General features: G+C 30.8%; 1 protein-coding gene across 3 annotated transcripts; it reads left to right on the forward strand.

Annotated features, from left to right (window-relative positions):
- The first annotated feature begins 4,463 nt into the window (after positions 1-4,463).
- LOC141668434 (phosphatidylinositol 4-phosphate 5-kinase 7-like) lies at positions 4,464-20,563 on the forward strand. 3 transcript variants are annotated; one of them, XM_074475323.1, is made up of 10 exons: positions 4,464-4,627; positions 12,240-12,379; positions 12,587-13,630; positions 14,276-14,443; positions 14,724-14,889; positions 16,584-16,694; positions 17,062-17,249; positions 18,241-18,395; positions 19,073-19,241; positions 20,021-20,563. In XM_074475323.1, the coding sequence occupies exons 2-10, from the start codon at positions 12,363-12,365 to the stop codon at positions 20,295-20,297; spliced, it is 2,295 nt and encodes a 764-aa protein (XP_074331424.1). In that variant the 5' UTR covers positions 4,464-4,627; positions 12,240-12,362; the 3' UTR covers positions 20,298-20,563. The 3 variants fall into 3 exon arrangements, with proteins under 3 accessions (XP_074331424.1, XP_074331426.1, XP_074331425.1); XM_074475325.1 differs by having other exon boundaries at positions 4,464-4,621; XM_074475324.1 differs by lacking the exon at positions 4,464-4,627 and adding an exon at positions 11,110-11,356.
- Positions 20,564-20,646: the final 83 nt, after the last annotated feature.

The raw sequence follows: 20,646 nt of genomic DNA on the forward strand, positions 1-20,646 counted from the left end.
GCGCATACTCCTCCCTTTATCCATATTCCACTATGATATGAAAAAAAATCACTAGTGGGGATTTGAGGAATGGATTTAGAAAAAAAAATCACGAATAAACACCACCAATAGAGTTGGAATGAAGAAATCATATATATTTGGATTTAACTTATCGAACCAAACAACCCCTAATCCGATCAATTATTAAATTTCTTCAATCAACCTGCAACACTCATCACAAATGATTATCATATGTGATTGTGGGTTAAAATTCGACCAAAAATATTTAAATGATTAGTTCGATTTATTTTGATCAGATATACAATCTTAAAGAATTATTTACGTTTTTTTTCGATAATAAACCTTTCTTTTTCTAGCCGGGCCGAGAGAATGAGCAATAGAATTTGATTTCTTGTCTTGACAATAAATGGGATAATAAATGGGATAATAGGTTCATGCTATTTGACCTAAGAGAAAACAAAGTAAAATTATTTCATAAAAAATTATTAAAATAATCTTAGGTTAGGTACCAGCTAGGCAGCTACCCACCGAAAAGGAAAGCACAGTAATCACACATGCGACAAAGACAAAATCAACGACGTGGAGATCACATCTTGCATGTCCTACTCCTACATGTGTTTTTTCTTTCACAAACAGTAAATTTATTTGATACATGAGAGAGAGAGGGAGAGAGAGAGGGAGAGACCAGAGAGAGAGAGGTAGGGAGGTAGGGAGGTAGGGAGGGGGGGAGGGGGGGAGGGGGGGAGGGGGGGGAGGGGGGGGGAGGGGGAGAGAGAGAGAGAGAGAGACTACAAAACAATTACAAAATGCTGCAAGATTGTTGGTACAGTAGCATGCAGGTGATCTGCAGTTGAACACTTGATTATTCTGTTTAATGCAAGTTTAAGAATAATTTGCATGCAGATTAGCCTTGATTTACGTACAAACTAATAATTCAGATAGTGACTGATAGCCTTTATGCTTTACAGCTTTGATTCTGTTGTAGTAATTGATTTTCATTTCGTCCTTAAAGCTCTGGCTGTTGCTTGCTTGCTTGCTTGTCCGCCTAAAACACATGTATTGTATTGTGCATATACCTGCACTTCAATTTTCTGCTGTTTTTAAAAACCAGGTCGGCATTAATTTATGTTACAGTTCAAACAAACTTTAAGATCTTTGTATATACAATTAACAAACCCTCCATCTTCAACATTGACTTTGCATTGTACATGCATGCATCAGTATATATATTGTATTCATATAATGTTAAGCTAGTGTGGGTTGTTATTTTGCCGTTGAAAATATCATTTGTTTTCTAGTAAATAATAAGTTTTGGATATCAATATGTGATGCTAAAGCAAATATATTGGGCCTGTTTGGCACGCTACTTATAAGCCACTTATGGCTTATAAGCCCTTAACAGCTTATCGACGAGTGTTTGTCGACCCAATTTATAAGCTGAATTTATAACTTATAAGCTGATAAGTTGAAAGTTGGCAGTGACGTACTTTTTTCCAACTTATTTTCATTTTTTCACTTTTTTCTAAAGTTTTGATTTTAAAATATAAATTTTTAAATATTTTCTAATTTAAGATTCATGAACTAAGATAATTATATTTAATAATTATTTGTTTTAATTCATTTAAGTAAAAAAAATTCTGACTTATAAGTAAATTTATCCAAACACTTATAGAACTTATAAGTATTTATCAACTTATCACTTATTTCGTATTTAATCATTTTAAATCATAAGTTACTTAAGATTTCCCAAACGGACACATTATCTAGGACATGTTGGGCAAATGAACTTAAGAGTTTTATATTTTTAACATATACACTTAAATCTCGATATATGAATATAGTATTATTTCATTTATTCATGTATTAAGATTAAAAGTATATTATTCTTATTATACCGGGACATGAAAAGAAATTATTTGACGAAATTATTTGTTTATCCAGTATTCACTCAGCTGTATTTTAGGTACCTTATCAGGTCTACCCTAGTTTAGGTGCTTTGAGCTTTGATCCCACAGTTGAAATTATATATTTTCTATTTTTTTGGATAAAAATATTAAATCACTACTTAAATTCAGAACAAAATTAAAAAATATTTTAATTATGCTTTCAAAATTTTTAATATTTGTGCTGAAAAGTAAAATGATATAAAATAAAAAACAGAGGGACTATTATTTAGTTGTTCAATTCATTTCACAAAGTTTGAATTTGAGAATTAAATTTAAGTTTTATTATAATATCAATCTCATTGAAATTCTTAAAAATTTACAAAAACAATACCATTAATATTTTAAAACTGAAAATTACTTTTTCAGATCCCAACCTTTCTAGACTCAAATTGCCCTTTTCCTATTGGCTGATGGTCCACCCTAGGGACAACTTTAATCTTCACTTATAGTCTATGAACTTTAAAGCGTAGTCCTTTAGATCGGTCTCCTAAATGGTGTTGCTTCAAAAAAGGTTGTTAAATTATTTTTTCCTTCTTTTTAAAGTTAAGGAAGTATTTTTCATTAACTAAATTGGTTCAATATATATAAATAGGAAAAAAAATTAGACCTTAATAAGATAGGAATGACAGGTTTGTACCCTATAGAAATTTAATCAAATTATTGAGTAAGCAGATTATCTAAAACCTCCTCACTAGAAAGCACATAACTAGGAATCGAACCTTACCTCCTCACTCGAAAGCCCATAACTGCGAATCGAACCTTAGTCCTCCAGAGTCCAGGCAGTCTAAATTCTGATATCATGTTGAGTAATCAGCTCATCCAAAATCTTAAAGTGTTACAGGAAGACACGATCATATATTTAACACAAATTTGATATTTAATAAACACCGTATATGATTTCTATAATAATATTAATATCTCATTTAATAAATTCAAAATTTAAATATTTTTTAAAATATATCACATAGAGGGCCATTTTGGCAAAGTTGGCCATTCATGAAAATGATGGCACAGCAGCGACACATGCGAGATAGACAACACAAGGACTGAGAGGAAACAACTTGCATGTCCAACATGTTATACCAGACTTTGGTATACGCCCAAATCCAACTATATCAAAGGAAATGCTATTTTGGTAGCATATTTTTTAATTTAACCACAAAAATTTAAAGAGGGGATAACTATTTCGAATCAGATGTTAGGAAAATTTGTGATTATGTCTCATGAGTCAAAGCATGTCGTTTAAATGCAGTTTATCTTAGTTCACGTAGTTTGCAGGCTATTGCGTGAACATGTGAGGTTTACTCAGTGGGCACTCGAATGCCGCAGGTTCCCTACGATGAAAAAAAGAAGATGAAAAGACAAAATTATTCTCGTATACAAAATAATATTAAAGAAGAAAAAATAATGTAAAGATTATCCTCTTTTTATACTTTTTCAGCTATGGAGATAAAAAAAAAAGAAGTTAAGCTGAAAATAATATTTTTTTATTTATTTATAAATTTGATCATTTTAGATTTACTTTTAAAAAATATTTTTAATTCAAATATTCAAAAATTAAGATATTTCTGCCAAAAGAAAATTAAGATATTAGACCTCCATTTATGGAAATATTTAGAACTTTTATGAAGCTTTAAAAAAATTTCATGCAAAGAAGAAGAGGATAACACAACGATATCATTTTATGAAATGAAATTGAACAATCTGGTTGGTTATTTGCGTCTAGTTTTGTATGAACAAAATTAATTGAAAGAGATAAAATGAGATCCCACCACAAAACAATACAAACTAAGATACGCGTATTGAGCCCAAATAAAACAAATTTCAAAAATAGTGAAAAACTTAAATGCAAACTATATAGTATAAATATTCAATACTCCATATCAAATGTTCCTATTTAGGCCTGTTTGGAAATTAGTTTTTGATCAAAGAATAGTTTTTGAATTATATTAGAGGTTTAAAAACCTCTAATACCATTTTGGTAGTTAATTTTTTAAAATTAGTTTTTGGTCATAAAAAAATTAATTTCAAAAAATTATTTGTAGGAGTTTTTTAAGATATATAATACAAAAATATAAATCTAATTGAAACATCTATTTAGATGTTGCTTTAAGAGTTACGACCCCTTTCTTCCCAAAAAAATAAGGACAAAAAGAAAAAAATTAAAATAAAAAATTATACTCTCTCCGTCCCACAAGGATCTTTACATTTCTGGTGGGCACGGAGACCAATATATATATATAAGTAGGTAAAGTGATGAAAAGTGGTTAAAGTATTGAGAACTATCAATATTTAATAATAGATTTGAAAGATTGGAGAAAGTTAGTGGGTGTAATAGTATTTTATATTATTAAAAGTTTATTATTTTTGGAATGTAAAAAAATGTATGAGACGGCCCAAAATAGTTACTGTAAAGAAATGGATGGGACAGAGGGAGTATATGAACAGAGTGACAAGACCCATTCGCATGTAGCAGGCCTTTCTTATACATATTTAAGTCAATGACACACAACTTCATCAACAAGCAAACACACACTATTTACACCATCTTGTTTCTCTCTGCGTATAGATATAAACGAACATATCTATACAGATAGATTTTTCATTGAAGGTGTGTGAAACGATGGTGAATTTCGTAGCTTCTCCTGGAGCTCAAGCTAAGGTCACATGATAGGGTAACGGTACGATTAATCCTCTTTTTCATTAATTGCTATACTTGAGTACTATGGTAATCGATATATACTTAGGTATGATTTATTGATCAATTGCTTGATATAGTTCCGTTTAATCCAATAGCAGTTCAAATAATATACTCCCTCAGTCCACCCAATTGTTATCGTTTACGAGAGAGTGTCAGATACGTATTTTGAGATGAATATAAAATATAGTTTTGTAACTTGTTTTTTAAAAAAATTCTTTTTCTGAATAAAAATAGAATGTTTAAATATTTATTCAGAAAAAGAAAATTTTAAAAAAATATTACACAACTATACTTTTTATTCATCTTAAAATACACGTCGAACGCTAACAATTGAGAGATACGGATGGAGCAGCATTTTTGATTAACTTACAAACCTCCTTAGAAGCACATTTAGGTTCAGTTGACAAAGCCACAATCATGTATGACATTTTTTGCTTAAACATTTTAGATTCGCTTTCCAACCACTTTTTGCTAAGTTATTATAACTCGGGAACTCAGAGTGATTTTCGAAATCATTTTAGAAAAATATATTTATTAGGGAAAAAGTTAGATATATAGTGCCGTTTTTTATTAAATAGATGAATATTTACAAGTTATATAAATGTTTAGATAATTTTTTTTATTAGTCAAAATTTTTTTACTTAAAATAATTTTTAAATATAATTATTTTAATTCATAAATTTTAAATTAAATTAACATTTAAAAGTATATTTTAAATTTAAAATAAATTAAAATCAAAATAAGTTGAGAAAAAATACGTTATCGTCAAAATAATTAATTTATCAATTTATAATTTATTAATTCTATTTATAAATTGTGTCCACAAATACTTGTAAATTGTTGTCAGCTCTTCCTACAGGTGAATTTAACACTTTTTTTATTAACCAGTGTGTTCAATACTTATTGATTATACTGTTGACTGCCTCTTATGTTTAAGAATACTTAGCATATAGATTACCCTTGATAAATAAAGACAACAATAATTATATACATAGTTAATATTTATTTTTGAAATCAGACACCTTGAGACTTTTAATATTTTGTACCCTCATCTTCCATACTGACTTTGCTCTGTACATGCATCAGCACATAGTGTATTCATATAATATTGTAGCGGGGTTGTTGTTTGCAGTTGAAAAATAACATTTATTTTATTAATAAATTACAAGTTTTTGATATCAAAATATGATATTGTGATGCTAATGCAAATATTATATCTAGGTCCTAGGACTTGGATGCAAGTACAATGCTTAGACACACTGTTTTCCTAAAATAAATATTCTTTTATTATTAAATTTTTAAACATATATGAATATATATATATATATATCCTAACAAAAGATTTAAAGTATATGATCAAACTTCTATCAAATTTTTAGTAAAAAATCAAGACATTAATTATTTTTGACAAAAGGTACGTTTTTAAATTTAGCAAACTTTTTAATCTCATTAAATTGCTTTTATTCATATTGGTTCTTTGTCCACCATACTCAGAATATTTTTATATTCACCTTTAGTCTGCAACTTTAAATAATTGTCCTTTAAAAGGTCTCTAATAGTATTGTTGTTGTTTCAAGAAAAGTTTGTTAAAAATACATTTCTTTTGTATTTTGGAAAAAAATAATAAAATATTTTTTTAAATAATCTCGATTAACTTTTAAAAAATAGGTTATCATATTATCTTTTAGAATTTGATAATTACTATGAACTACTTTTTAAACATAAATAAAGTTAATACATTGTACATTATTAAAATATTAAAATTTCGATTATTCCTAAATTTAAAATTTTCAGTTAATCCCAAATCGAAATCTTAATCAATTAGTATTGATTCTCTATTTTAAAATTAAAATATATTACCATTAATCAAATAATAGGACAAGATATCATAAAAAATTTTATGTGGATACATTAATAGAGGTCAATCAAAACTTTTTTTGTCAATAAGTTAATATAAAATTTTGATACATTCGGCATGTTTGGCGGACAAATATAAGCTACTTATTGGCTTAGCGCCTAAGTACTTATTAAAGTGTTTATAAGTTGAATTTACAACTTATTAGTTTATAAGTTGAATGTGAGCAAAAATGTACTTTTTCTATATATGTTTTTACATGTCTTTATAATTTAAACTTTACAAATTAAGATATTTATATTTAAAATTTATTTATTTTAATTCATTTAAGTAATAAAAATTCTGATATTTAACCAAACACTTATTTAACTTATAAGTATCTATCTTTTTATCACTTATAAGTCCTTGTTCATTTTAAATTTACTTATTATAATATTTTCCAAATGGGCACATTATAAACCCATTTATGTTTATATTATGACTTTTTAGTTAATAAGTTAATCAAATTTTGATACATTATAAACACATTTATGTTTATATTATGATAATAAATTATTTTATAAATTAGAAATTGATGTTTTCTATTATAATTAAAAATCATTTTATAAAATTTGGAAATTACATTAATTTAATTTATATAAATGTGGCTCATTTTTGACAAATTGGCCATACATGAAAATATGATGGCGCGGCAATGCCACATGCGAAGTAGACAACACAGGGACGGAGAAGTAACAACTTGAATGTCCTAAGTGGTACTACCCCTAGCATAAATCCCGTGTCATGCACGGTTCTATTAATATTTTAAATTTTTATTTATCCAGTTATATTATATTTTTAAAATATTTATATAAATATATAATGATTATAAATTTATAATAAAAATAATAGAATAACATGTGGTCGTAATTTAGTAGAATAAATAGACTATTTCTAGTAGTTTAATAATTTAGTAGTTTAACAGATATATAACACTATTATATATATATTTTAATAATAGGATAAGTTGTATTCGTAGTTTAGTAGGATAAATATACTATATTTAGTAATAGTTTAATAATTTAGTAGTTTATTAGATATATAACACTATTTATCTATTTTTGTAATAATCAAAATTAGGGAATTATCGCTGAACCAAAACGTTGAACCAAATTATCTCTATTCCGGCTATTATAGTATAGTATAGATTAACATATTTATTTAGGGAATGGTGAAATAAATTTCAGTTTTATTATTTAAATTTCAGTTTTAAATTTTAGATATTTTTATTACATATTTATTCATGATTTTTAATAGTGGAATTAATTGAATTTGTGTTTGTCATGGGTAATTAAGTCATTTATAAGACAATTAAAATTTAAATATTAATTGTTGGAGTTTATTTATCGATTTTTTTATTTATAAACTTGTACGTTGTTTAATTAATTTTATGTATGATTTATTTATTCAAATATCCAAAATAAATTGTTAGAGACTGAATTTCGAAAATAAGACGAACTAGAGATGCTCACTGAGTCAAGATAAAACAAATTTTACTCTTTTTTTTTGCTAACTTCTCCTAAAGCGCAAGCTACGGTGGTGATACAGCAAGATTCTTTTTTGTTACTTGCAATTTTTAAAATATTAAGTTAAAAGTAAGTGTTATATCGATAGAGTAAGCTTAAACTAAATGTCATAGGATATATTTTTTAATATTGGATATTTTGACTTTTGTCACATATCTTTATGTGATTTGGCCGTATGTTGAAAATTAATATTTTTTAAAATCTTATTTTGTGAATAAAAATATATATTATCAAAATTTTTAATTTACAAAATAAAAACTTTTAAAATTTTAATTTTAGATATACAGTCAAAACACCTAAAAATGTGTGTCAAAAAATAAAACATAAAATTTAAAAAAACGGGGGAGTAGTAAGATACAGCTTCGAATTTTTGTAATACCAAATTGTTTCACAAAACTTTCTCCAAAAAATTTAAACTTAATTAATATGTGTGTGGTGCTCTGTTATAGAAATCGGCTGATTTTTCAAAAATCGCCGATAAATTGCTCAAAAATCGGTCAAAAATATTTATCCGATTTGACCGATTTCCGATAAATCGTCGATTAATCATCCGATTTTTTAAAAATCGTCCGATAAATCGTAAATCAGTACCTCAACCGAATAGTTGCGATTTCCGAAATCTGTAACACTGGTATGGTGAAGTAAAAGAAATGTACTTTCCATTATTGATAAATTAGTAAAATAAAAATGTTACTTTCCATTATTGATAAATTAGTAAATATTCATGAAACTCAGCGGTTACTGCACTTCTGAATTCTCAAAATTATTTGGCCGGCGTTTAGAATAACATAAAGAAACCTAATATTTACTCTTCCTAAATTTCAGCACCTACTCTGCTGTAAGCTTCATTAATTTTTTGTACTGCATGCCCAGTCAGAAACAGACGTTTAGTTTAAAATATTGCAAGGTGCTGCATGGAATGCAGAATCGAATTATCATAGTAGAAGCGATTTCCATAATGACCAACGGATCGGTCTAGATACAGATTTAGTATTAATAGGAGAATTGAGTGTTAATTGGAGGAAAATTTGGAAATATTTTTATATTTAATTTTAATATCCACATTTTATTAGTAATTATATATATATTTATCATATTATATAATTTTTTATTTTCTAAATTTAATTAAAATTCTATTTCATATATAATAGTTTATTTGTAATATACTGATAAAAAAAATTACATAGGAATTTATCTGATTTCAAAAATCGGATTGGACACATATCTTACGGATCAGGAATTGATTATTAAAATCGAAATTTTTTAGAATCATGTGTAGAAGTAGACTCTTGAGAGCAAGTCGGGTTGTGGTGCTAAATTATGTATAAATATTTTTATAATTTTAAATCAAAAAGTATTTTTTGCGTTAAAAAAGTAACGACAAACATATTTAAATAAAATTATAATTTAATTAATTAATTTTGAAGTACAAAACAATATTTATCATTATTATTTGTATGCTGGGATGGTAAAATTAACATCCATACTTGTTTCAAAACTTAGTACAAAGTATAATAATTTTAAGTATAATATTTTGTTATTTTACGTCTAGGTTTACCATCCGGGAGTTATTTATTTTATTTGGTTGCTATATTATAGCAAACAACCATACCCATTTTAATACCACAATCGAACACTGTTACTTACAAGTTGCACTTTCGCAAGGTGCCGAAACGACATTCTGAAACACGGGAATCATATAAAATTATTTTGTATAATTAATCTAAGCAGTTCCATATATTTGTACTACTTAAAATATTAATTAAAAAATGAGAAAAAAAACTAGTAATATAGACCGGGTTAATATTAAGATTGTGCATGTTAAATTAATCAATTTTTTATATTTTGCGTGATCAAATATTTTACACGAAATATAATTATTAAACAACTGATCAATAAAAGTAGAGGAAACATATTAGAAAACACGGGAAGAGATAGAAAATCCGAAAAAAAAGAGAAGAGAATAGAGCAGAGACATATGCGTGCGAGAAAAACAATACGAGACCAAGGTCACGCAGGACACACAGCTTGCATGTCCTACATGTGCCTCTCTTTTCTTTTTCAATATGCTAAAACCATATCATGTGTATCTAATCTATCTACTTGCACATTTTTTGCACAAACGATCGTCTTGGTCATGTCGATGGGATACTGTGCTAGCACTCTATAAAATTAATCGAGATTCCAAAATTAGAATTATTCAAGGTGCTTACAAATTTTGGTATAAGAAGTGTGAGATTGACCTGCACACATTTATTTTTGGTATATTTCAAAAGACATTTGATTAGTAGTGCACAATATTCTCTTTTTTTGCGTATATTTAGGTGATATTTTTTATTTATAATTTTTAGAAGGTGTTTAAGTTGACATTGCCTAACAATTATTCACTCAAAATAAGAATCACAAATTTAATAATTTGACCCTCTGATACCACTTGTTCAGTTGCATACAAGCAGTTTTCTAAAAATCTCCGATTTTAAAAAAAACCCCCGATTTTTAAAAAACCCCCGTTTTTTAAAAAAATTTCCGATTAATCCCCTATAAAATATCCGATCGATTCAATCTTTGAAATCCGATTTATTTTTACGAATTTTTCTTTATTGCGGTATATATATATATATATATTAAAATTAAAATACTATATTAATTTAAAAATGAATAATTATAGAAATTATGATATAATAAATATATATTTGTTAATAAATAACTAATATAATCATAATAATATATTAAATATTATTTAATATTATAATACATCCGATTTTTACTACGATTAATCCTTCCGATTAATCCCCGATTTTCCATTAATCCTAAATCGGTAGCTCGACCGATATATCCGATTAGTCCCCGATTTTCAATATTACGATATTTTTTATTCTGTGTCCGCACTTATATATTTTCGAATATATCCATGAAAAAATGATAGTTTCCCAATCCATCAGCTAAATTTTCATTTTATTCATAATTTTAGAACCTCTCGGCATTAATTGCCAAAGAAAAGTATGGCTGATGAAGGTACAATCATTCTTCAAGCCAGTGAAAAAATTTAACAAACAGTTGTCGTATCAATGTCATTATTGGAACACTGTACACATGTTGTAAGCTTGTAACTTTATCCATCTTTCTTCCATTCCAAATGTATCAAGACACAACTGCTTCATGAAACCATGCTCTGTTTCTTATTCATTTCTCTGTATATTTACAAACACATAAACATAAATTTCATCATTCATTTTTACTTAGAGGGCCAGTAAATTCTTGGTTCTTGGAGTTACTGCTGAACTAGCATGTAAGATTTTGCTCTTTGTGCCAATAAGTTGTTACATTATATGTTAATGAGCTAGTTAGCTGGTTTGTTTTTCGATTTTCGATGAGTTTGATACTTGATTCTTGTGTTTAGCTTGAAATTTTAAGAATACGGAAGAATTAGCGATAATTCTTTTTATCTGCCGTTGTTTTGAAATTCTGGTTCTGCCACTGCTTATAGGTTTGATTTTGTTTATTTGTACAACAACAGGATATACGATTGTTTTGAAATTCTGGTTCCGCAACTGTTTTTAGGTTTGATTTTGTTTATTTGTACAAAAACATGATATACGGTTGTTTTGAAATTCTGGTTCCGCCCCTGATTATAGTCGATTTGTTTATTTGTAAAAAACAAGATATATATGTTTGTTTTGAAATTCTGGTTCCGCCAATGTTTATAGGTTTGATTTTGTTTATTTGTACAAAAATAGGATATGTGTGTGTGTGCAGATAGACACAGTTAGTTGTAGTTTGGTTTTTGATGGCATAATGTGTTTCTTTTCACATTTCTCTGTTTAGATACTTATTGTTGGAAAGGCAATTGTCTGGTTAGGATGCTACTACAGTTTCGTCGAATCGAAATCCAGTTTGTTTTATCAGATGATTGGTTTCGAAATATTTGGAACTAAGTTTTTTCAACATTTATGCATATATCACGAGGGAATGTGTGGAGTTGAAGCCTATGTTATTGACTTATTCTGAAACTGGAGAATATCTCATACAATTATGAATAGGAACCATATTTCGGAGTCTGCAAGTCATATGTCATTGCGATAATTTTCTAAATTTAGGGTATTATTGTACGAAAGACATTTTCGATTTGTGTTGGTTTGAATTCAGTGGTATCTTTTTTTGGATTTTTTCAGATCAAGATTGTGGCCTTCAAGACAATTTCACTTTAAGGTCTTGTCAGCTAGTCTCGCATAAGTTTCTGAAAGTGATCGAATAATGTCATTTTGATTTGGTAGATTGCGTTGTCATTCATCACAATGGAGAGCAGTGGAAGGTGTCCTGTTCTTTCCAATTTAACTTCTTTTGTTCGATAATCTTGTGTTGCATCTTGCACGTTTAATGACTTCAAAAATGATTGCAAGAATTTCATTGTTTCTTATTGTTTATGTTAAGAATGGTGTTGTTTATGACTTCAATAATGATTTCATGAAATCTCGGTGTTTTTTATTGTATATGTTTTTTCTCCCTATCACTCTTTCAGGATTAGCGAGAACATATTCTCAAACGGAGATGTCTACTATGGTAACTTTAAAGGGACGCTCCCTCAGGGAAAGGGTAACTACACCTGGTCAGATGGGAAAATTTATGAGGGTGATTGGGTGGAAGGAAAAATGACTGGGAAAGGAAAGGTTCTTTGGCCATCAGGCGCATCATATGAGGGCGACTTTTCAGGGGGTTACCTACATGGTTTTGGAATTTTAACTAGTTCGGATGGGTCTGTATACAGAGGCTCCTGGAAGTTAAACATTCAGCATGGATTTGGAGAAAAGCAGTACCAAAATTCAGATGTTTACGAAGGTACATGGAAAGAAGGAAAACAGGAAGGCAGCGGTAAGTATGTTTGGAGTGATGGTAACATTTATATTGGTACTTGGAAAGCTGGGAATATGTGTGGTAGAGGTGTTATGAAGTGGTTGACTGGTGATCTTTTTGATGGCTTCTGGTTAAATGGGCTAAGACACGGTTCAGGATTTTACAGGTTTCAAGACGGAAGTTATTATTATGGGATATGGACAAAAGGCATAAAGGATGGATGGGGTAAATTCTATCCAGAAGGAAGTAACCGTCCTTCTCTAGCAAAGTGGAGTAATTCCGAATTACTCAATGAAAACGTGGAGGGTCTCGTCCCTCTTAGCTCATCAACAATATCAGAACACAAGGTTATAAAACCTAGTTTTAAGCGCAGTGTTTCTATAATTTCACTCAATGGATTATCTAAGGGTATAACTCGTAGACCACATAAGAGTGTAGTGTTGAAGGGGAATCAGAACCCCAGTCATTCTGTTACAGATGGTATTTTAGAAAAAGAAGTCCAAAAAGAGGTGCAGCATAGTGGTTCTCAAGTTTATGAAAGAGAATACATGCAAGGGGTCTTGATCAAAGAAAGGATCATAAACTATACAGGTCGTTCTAACAGCTTTAAACATCGGGGTAAAACACGAGAAGCAAGAAAGAAGTCTCTTGTGAGCACATATGCAGGCCTTAAAAGTTATTATTTGATGCTTAATCTGCAACTTGGCATCAGGTAAACTAATTTAAAATGAATGTTCTTCATACATTTGCTACATATATAATTTATTGAAAGTCGTAGAGCATGATGTAGAGTATCTACCAAGGACTGAACAATGATTGAAGCTTGTTGTGTTCGAGGAAGAGCATTGTTGAAATATTAAATCAACGAAACTTAAGATATGTCAGCCTAATGCTTAGAGTATCAGGCTGAACAAGGTTCACTCCCCAGTATATACATATTCACTTGTTCTCATATTGTCATACATACATTAGGCATTCAAATTTTAGATTAATACTTGTAAGCTGGAAAGTACATTTTTAAAAAAAAATGGAATTATGTAGAAGAATCGGTTGATGCATGCACTGAGAGATGGCTGCATATTAGTACTTCCGTAACTTGGAAATGGTGAGGAAATTTGGAGTAACTGTAAATTTAAGAAGGCACTTTATGTAAGCTGCCTCGACCCAGTTGATTAGTTTAAGCAATTCATATTTCATGGTACTGCCACAGGACCCTTTCTGTCTTGGCCCTGGCTACCTATTTTCTTTATCTTGGTTTGCTGGCACCGATATCCATCACTGCATGATTGTATATTGTATATAATTTAACTTCACATGTCTGAAATTTACCTTTGACCAACTGTTATGGAGATCACAGGTACACTGTGGGAAAAATTTCGCCATTGCCTATGCGTGAAGTACGATCATCTGATTACGGAGCACAAGCTAGAATACAAATGTATTTTCCCACAAAGGGCTCCCAAAAAACTCCTCCACACTGCTCCTTAAATTTTTACTGGACGGATTACTACCCTATGGTATTCCGGTATGTATTGACAGCACCTCCACCTTGTCCCTGTATTTTACTCATTATTTTCTGTGGCTCAACTTGTTCAAAATGAATATTAAACCTTTTGTGGTCAATAATAAATATATCAAATTTTCTAATATTGATGCTGAAAAAAAGTACTGCAATTCCCCCCCCCCCCTCCACACACACACTCTCCCCTGTACATATTATAATTGTCAATTGGTTTGTGTGTATTTTGTACTGCAATATAATCAAATAATTTCACATGCATGGTCATGATCATCCTAATACTCAGGAATTTGAGGGAGATGTTCAAGCTAGATTCTGCAGACTACATGATGTCAATCTGTGGCGATGATGGCCTAACAGAGCTTTCTTCAGCCGGGAAAAGTGGCAGCCTCTTTTATCTTTCTCACGATGATAGATTTGTTATTAAAACCTTGAAAAAATCCGAGCTAAAGGTGTGAACTTTAAAAAAACTCATTTCATCATTCTTAGATGGTGTTTTCATTAATTTGACTGGTACTTATCATGTGATTCCCATAGTAGATCCATGTGATAGCTGGTATAGGAGTATCATTTCTACTCGTAGTCTATGCATTCATTTTTTTAGCTGATCGAACATGCATGCCTTCTCCTAAATGATGTTTGTTTAAACTTAGCATCTATTTAGTTAGGATTTAAAACAGCTGTATGCGATAATAACATGCAACTGTCAGATTTATAGGGAATAGTTGGTGGGGGGTTTTTCTGTCACAATACAGGGTGCATTTTTTGTTAAAATATTGATCATTGATAATAGGACATATAAACTCTTATTTTTTAAGCCGTGAGCTGTGCGGGAACAGCCTCTCGACTATTTTAGAGTAAAGTGGTAAGACTTGCAGTCATATTACTCTCCCAGACCCTTCTTTAAGACCGGGTTATACTGGGTATGTTAAATTTGGTTTGGCTGACTCTTGGATTTTGAGAGGATAATTTCTTTGAAAGGAGATTTTGTAAATGCTTCGTCTCATAACTATCCAGAAAAGGTATTTGAAAATAAAAGGAAAAAAGAGTGATAATCTTTTAGCTTTTAGGCGTTGTCCAAACAAAGTTGTAGCAACTTATACTATAGAATTAAGAAATCTTTGCCATGTATGGCATGAGGAGCTTATAAGATTCTAGCACGTGGAAGACACAAGTATGCTGTTTTGGCAACTCTGTGCTGTTAAAATACTGCACTGCAATGTTTCTTTTTGAAAGGGTACCACATTGCAATGTAAGAGTTTATTTTGGTGGTCAATACTGCATTGCAATGTTAAGTGCGTATTTTGGTCAGCACAACTGTGTATTCTTTTGTAATGAGATATCTTGTATGTCCTTTTGATATGATAAGCATAGTCTCATAGATCTATATTTTTATATGTAAAATTTTGTTGCATTTACTTTTAGAGTAGAAAGACTGTTGTCGTTGATTTAGTTTCCATTGATAGCCTCTGACCTTACAAAAGAGTTTGAAGTGCGTCTTGAGGAATTCAGAAGTGATGGATCTTCTGTTTATAAGTTTTCATGGGATATCATATCATAGGTTCAAATGTGATAAAGCATTGAACCGAAGCTAGAAAGATCTGTTCTACTATAGTAGTACTCCGCCTGATAGTTGCTGACTTTTTCCCTCTCATTATATGTTATATGTAATGAATCATCATGATAATGGTTGCTATGTTCCCCGGCATAAAAGCACACTGCATGGTGTATAATATTGTACATCAGTTCTAGTGACTCAAATGTAGTAAATGCTGATTCCTCCACTATTAAGTTTCCATTAACTATGTCAATTATGACAAAAACTATGAGCCTGAACACATATTTTATGATTTAGGAATCAATTAAATCGTACAATTGCACATTAAGGTTGATATTAGTAACCTGTAATGCATACAAGGCAGATAGTGCAGCTGCACTAACATCTTGGCAAGGGAATCATATTAAGATGAAATATGTCGACATCTACCCTTTGCTGATAAGAATTTTGAGTAACTAAAAGACTATATTGTTTTACCCAGCATGTGTGTCAGACTGTCAGTCATTCAAATTATATGATCTTAAACAATATTTTATTCTTCAAGACTGCTCTTAATCAGTTGCAGTTTGTTATTAACATTTGTTTCAGGTTCTACTCAAAATGCTACCCAGCTACTATGATAATGTAAAAGCGCATGAAAACACCCTTTTAACAAAGTTTTTTGGAGTCCACCAGATAGAATGGAAGGCCGGAAGAAAGGTATCTGGTATTGCTTCTTTTGTCCTTGTTTGAGGCCTATCGCCTATATAGAGCGTAGGTTGATCTGCGACGGACCTTCAAAAGATATTGGTCTAATCGTTTTAGTAGAAAATAATCACATAAACATGTAATATTAATGCCTTTTACCTCTTATCATGAAAGAAAAGAAGAATACTTAATGCGATATAAGTGAGAGATATTCCAAGCATTGTAGCCTAGTGCCCCCCCTCCCTTTTCAGCAAAAGGTCAAGGGGGTGTAAAGACATGTGTAAATGAGTGATTAAATTTCTAGCTACTGACCTTGCCAAATAAAAAGACAGGGGATTGAATCATCATGATATTGGTTTATTCATTTTTTTTTGTTTAGGTACGCTTTGTTGTGATGGGGAATATGTTCTGCACTGAATTGCGAATACATCGTCGGTATGACCTAAAGGGTTCATATCAAGGAAGAGTTACAAATAAAGAAGATATTAAAGAGAACACTACTTTCAAAGACCTTGATTTGCCCTACATATTCCACATGGACAAGTTGTTGCGCGAGTCACTTTTAGAGTAAGTATCTCATAGGTAACATAGATCTAGTTGAGGATATTATCTAAATTAGAGATACAATTGAAGGAAAAATAATCATTTTATTTGTTTTAATTTTATGTTCTATAGGGAAAGTTTGTTCGTGTTTACTATCCTTTAATTATGATTACTGTAGTCTATACATGCTGTATCAGGTTTTGGTTAGGATGTTATCTGGGTGACATTTCTTGTATATTCACCTAGCAAGGTTTTAATATGATATTGTAGGCATCTATTGTGTTGAACTCAAAAGTGCTCTGTGTCTTGCTGTCAGACATTCAGCTAGCTGCAATTCATATAAATGAGTCATTCGACTTTGCAAAGAAAAAAAAAGTTGTTCGGAAGAGAAGGCATGAGTTCATTCTTACCTTATACCCGACCCAAACCCACTGATGTTGTGATGATTATTTTCTGTGTGACCTTGATTTCCTTCTCCATTTCCAAGCTGAAAAACTTGAAAATCTGAAACATTTCGAATTGATCAGCACCACTGTAGGTAGCATAACATTTGCATATCTACATCTACATCTATGCCTATTTATCTATTTTTATTAATGGGGGAAAGGAAATGTGGCTTGCTTAGAAATGCTTGTTATTGATCACTTGAAAAAACACCATTTTCGTTCTTTATCTGAGTAACTCAACCAGAACTTTGTAAGTTCTGTTAATAAAATTAACTCATGGGGGATATAAGGAAGGTTAAAGTTACACCATTGACATTGTACTAATTGTATGTATCAGATTTTGAAATGAAAGCTTAAAAAAATACATGACATGCACACTCTTCTTCTTATGTACTACATAAGGCATATATTTGGCCTTTATAAGAAGACATTTTCAAGATAACTATTCAATCTAGCGAGTGTTTTTATGGCATGCTGCATATTTCCTTCTTGTGTATACCGGTCACTCCAGTTTAATATCCGGGTTCAAGGTAACAGCATAACCTTTCTGCACTTATGTTCTTGTGCAGACAGATCACTCATGATTGTACGTTCCTGGAGTCTCAGCAAATAATAGATTATAGCCTGCTACTGGGGTTACATTTCCGAGCTCCAGAACATCTGAAAGCCTTCCTGGAAACTGCCGAGTCTATGCACCAGCCAGAGCACACATTTGCTAGTGATGGTAAATCTTGTATATTAACCACTTTTAATTCTGCTAGTTTTTCTCTAAGAATACTAGCATATACTATTTGTGACTCTTACCTAGTTTCCATACTTTCTTAATTCTTTTTCCACAAGTATTTTCGTTTGTAATCTAATAATTTAAGAGAAGCAAGCATGCTATTAACTTGATTGCAAATGATTCAGCAAAAGCAATTTTCCTGTTATGAACGCCTTTTAGTATCTAGACTGTCTTGTCAGGCCAGATAATTGAATTATATAGTAGATAGCTTATACTATCTAGACAGGGTTTGTAGATTATAGGCAGATAATGGACTTATGCATGTTATTTTGCAAAGTTGTTCTGCCTATGCTACATATACTAGGAATGTTATGTTCTCCTTAAAACCGACTGGATTCAGAACCGCCTTGTGCAGATCAAGGGCTGTGGTCTTGGAGCAGTTTGTTCATTATTTAGTTTCTGTTTGCTCTTCCAATCTCGATAGCAATCATTTATTGATTACTAATTTTAATAATTTTAAAAGTTGCTCGGTAAGTACTTACTTTTTTCATGGATTTATATTTGACAGATTGTATTGAAATTTAAATAGATCGACTTTAAAATATTACAGGTTAGGACTTAGGTAGTCTCCTTTTTCCTCGCCTATATGATGATTATTTGCTGTTGACTTCTTCCAGGTGCAATCTCTCAAGATGAAATGTTGATTCCTCCAACGGGGCTTTTACTTGTTACCCATGAGCCCAACTTTGTCAGCACTGCACCAGGTCCTCACATCAGAGGGAATACTTTGAAAGCATTTTCTGTGGGTGAGAAGGAGGTGGACCTTCTTCTGCCTGGCACTGCAAGGTATTCTGCTTGTTTCAGATATCACTTGCGCATTCTTTTATGTATTATATACTTTTGCACTGATGTCTGGTGTGAAAATATAGTGCCAACTCATATAATTAGGTTTCAGTGACAATCTTGCCTTTATATAGAAATTCAAAGTAATTATTATGCTTTTCCAAATAAACCTTAATGTTTATTAGCTGCTGAAGTGAACCTTGCCGATGCACCTGATACAGGTTTAGTTACAGACTACGAAACCGTTTGTAGATGATCAAGAATAATCAATAGAAAAAAGAACATGATTTCTAAGCTACTTTCTCAACTTCAATTTATTTTGTTCAATGATCCAAATATATTAGCCTGTTTTATACAAGTTTGCCTACATGGTTAGAAACACAATGTCTGCTTCCTTTAGAGGATATGTATTTCTGTGCCAGTATAGAATACTTTGCTGAAGCGAGTTTTAAGAACCATAATATTAGAAACATACTTTTCTCTTAAACACGTTCTTTCTGAGTTTCTGAAATAGCTATATCCCAAATGCTATTAGTGCAGGACTATTGAAGCGTATTTTGTATTGTTGGAGGAAGGACATGAACAAAGACATTTCCTTTAATTTAATTCTATTCATGATTTCTACTTCTTTGTTTGCAGCATTTTGCCATCGTTCATTGACCTTGCTGAGTTTTAACATCAATTTTAAAGCAGAAGTTTGGAAAGGACAATAAATTATATAGTTGGTAAAGTTATTGTCGAAACTCTATCTAATCAACTTTCTATTGCTGCAAAATCTTCAGATTACGCGTACAATTAGGAGTAAACATGCCAGCTAAGGCAAATCATAAGCTTCAGCGCGATGGTGGAGACACGTCTGAAGCTGAACTTTTTGAGGTTTACGACGTGGTTCTGTATCTTGGCATAATTGATATACTTCAGGAATACAACCTCAAAAAGAAAGTGGAACTTGCATACAAGTCATTCAAATATGACCCTAAGTCAATTTCAGTCATGGAACCCACCCCATATTCAAAACGTTTCGTAAGTTTTCTGGAGAGAGTTTTCGTCCCAACTTGAATCCTGAGAGTAATCCTCTTTCCTCCCTCCTTATGTTTTTCTGCTTCCATTTTATCTCCTTGGCGTTTTCTTAGTGTTCTGAATTTTGTAGATTCGAGTTATTAGTTGCTCACATTCAGAGAGTTTCTGGTAATTGATGTATAGCAATTATTCATTGATTAGTGCATCCAACTGATTCTTCCAGCAGGCTGTCTTGTAAAATTTTATTCTTTTAAGTTCTAATTCATACAAGAACAAAGTTATGTTCAGAGCAAATTCATCTTCTTCTTCCTCTTAGTCATATACAGTGATGGATACCAGTGGAAAGTTTAATAATTGCTTCACATTTGATTGTTGAAAGAGTAATACT

The sequence above is a fragment of the Apium graveolens genome, chromosome 6 (assembly GCF_009905375.1).
Source record: "Apium graveolens cultivar Ventura chromosome 6, ASM990537v1, whole genome shotgun sequence".
Taxonomy (NCBI): domain Eukaryota; kingdom Viridiplantae; phylum Streptophyta; class Magnoliopsida; order Apiales; family Apiaceae; genus Apium; species Apium graveolens.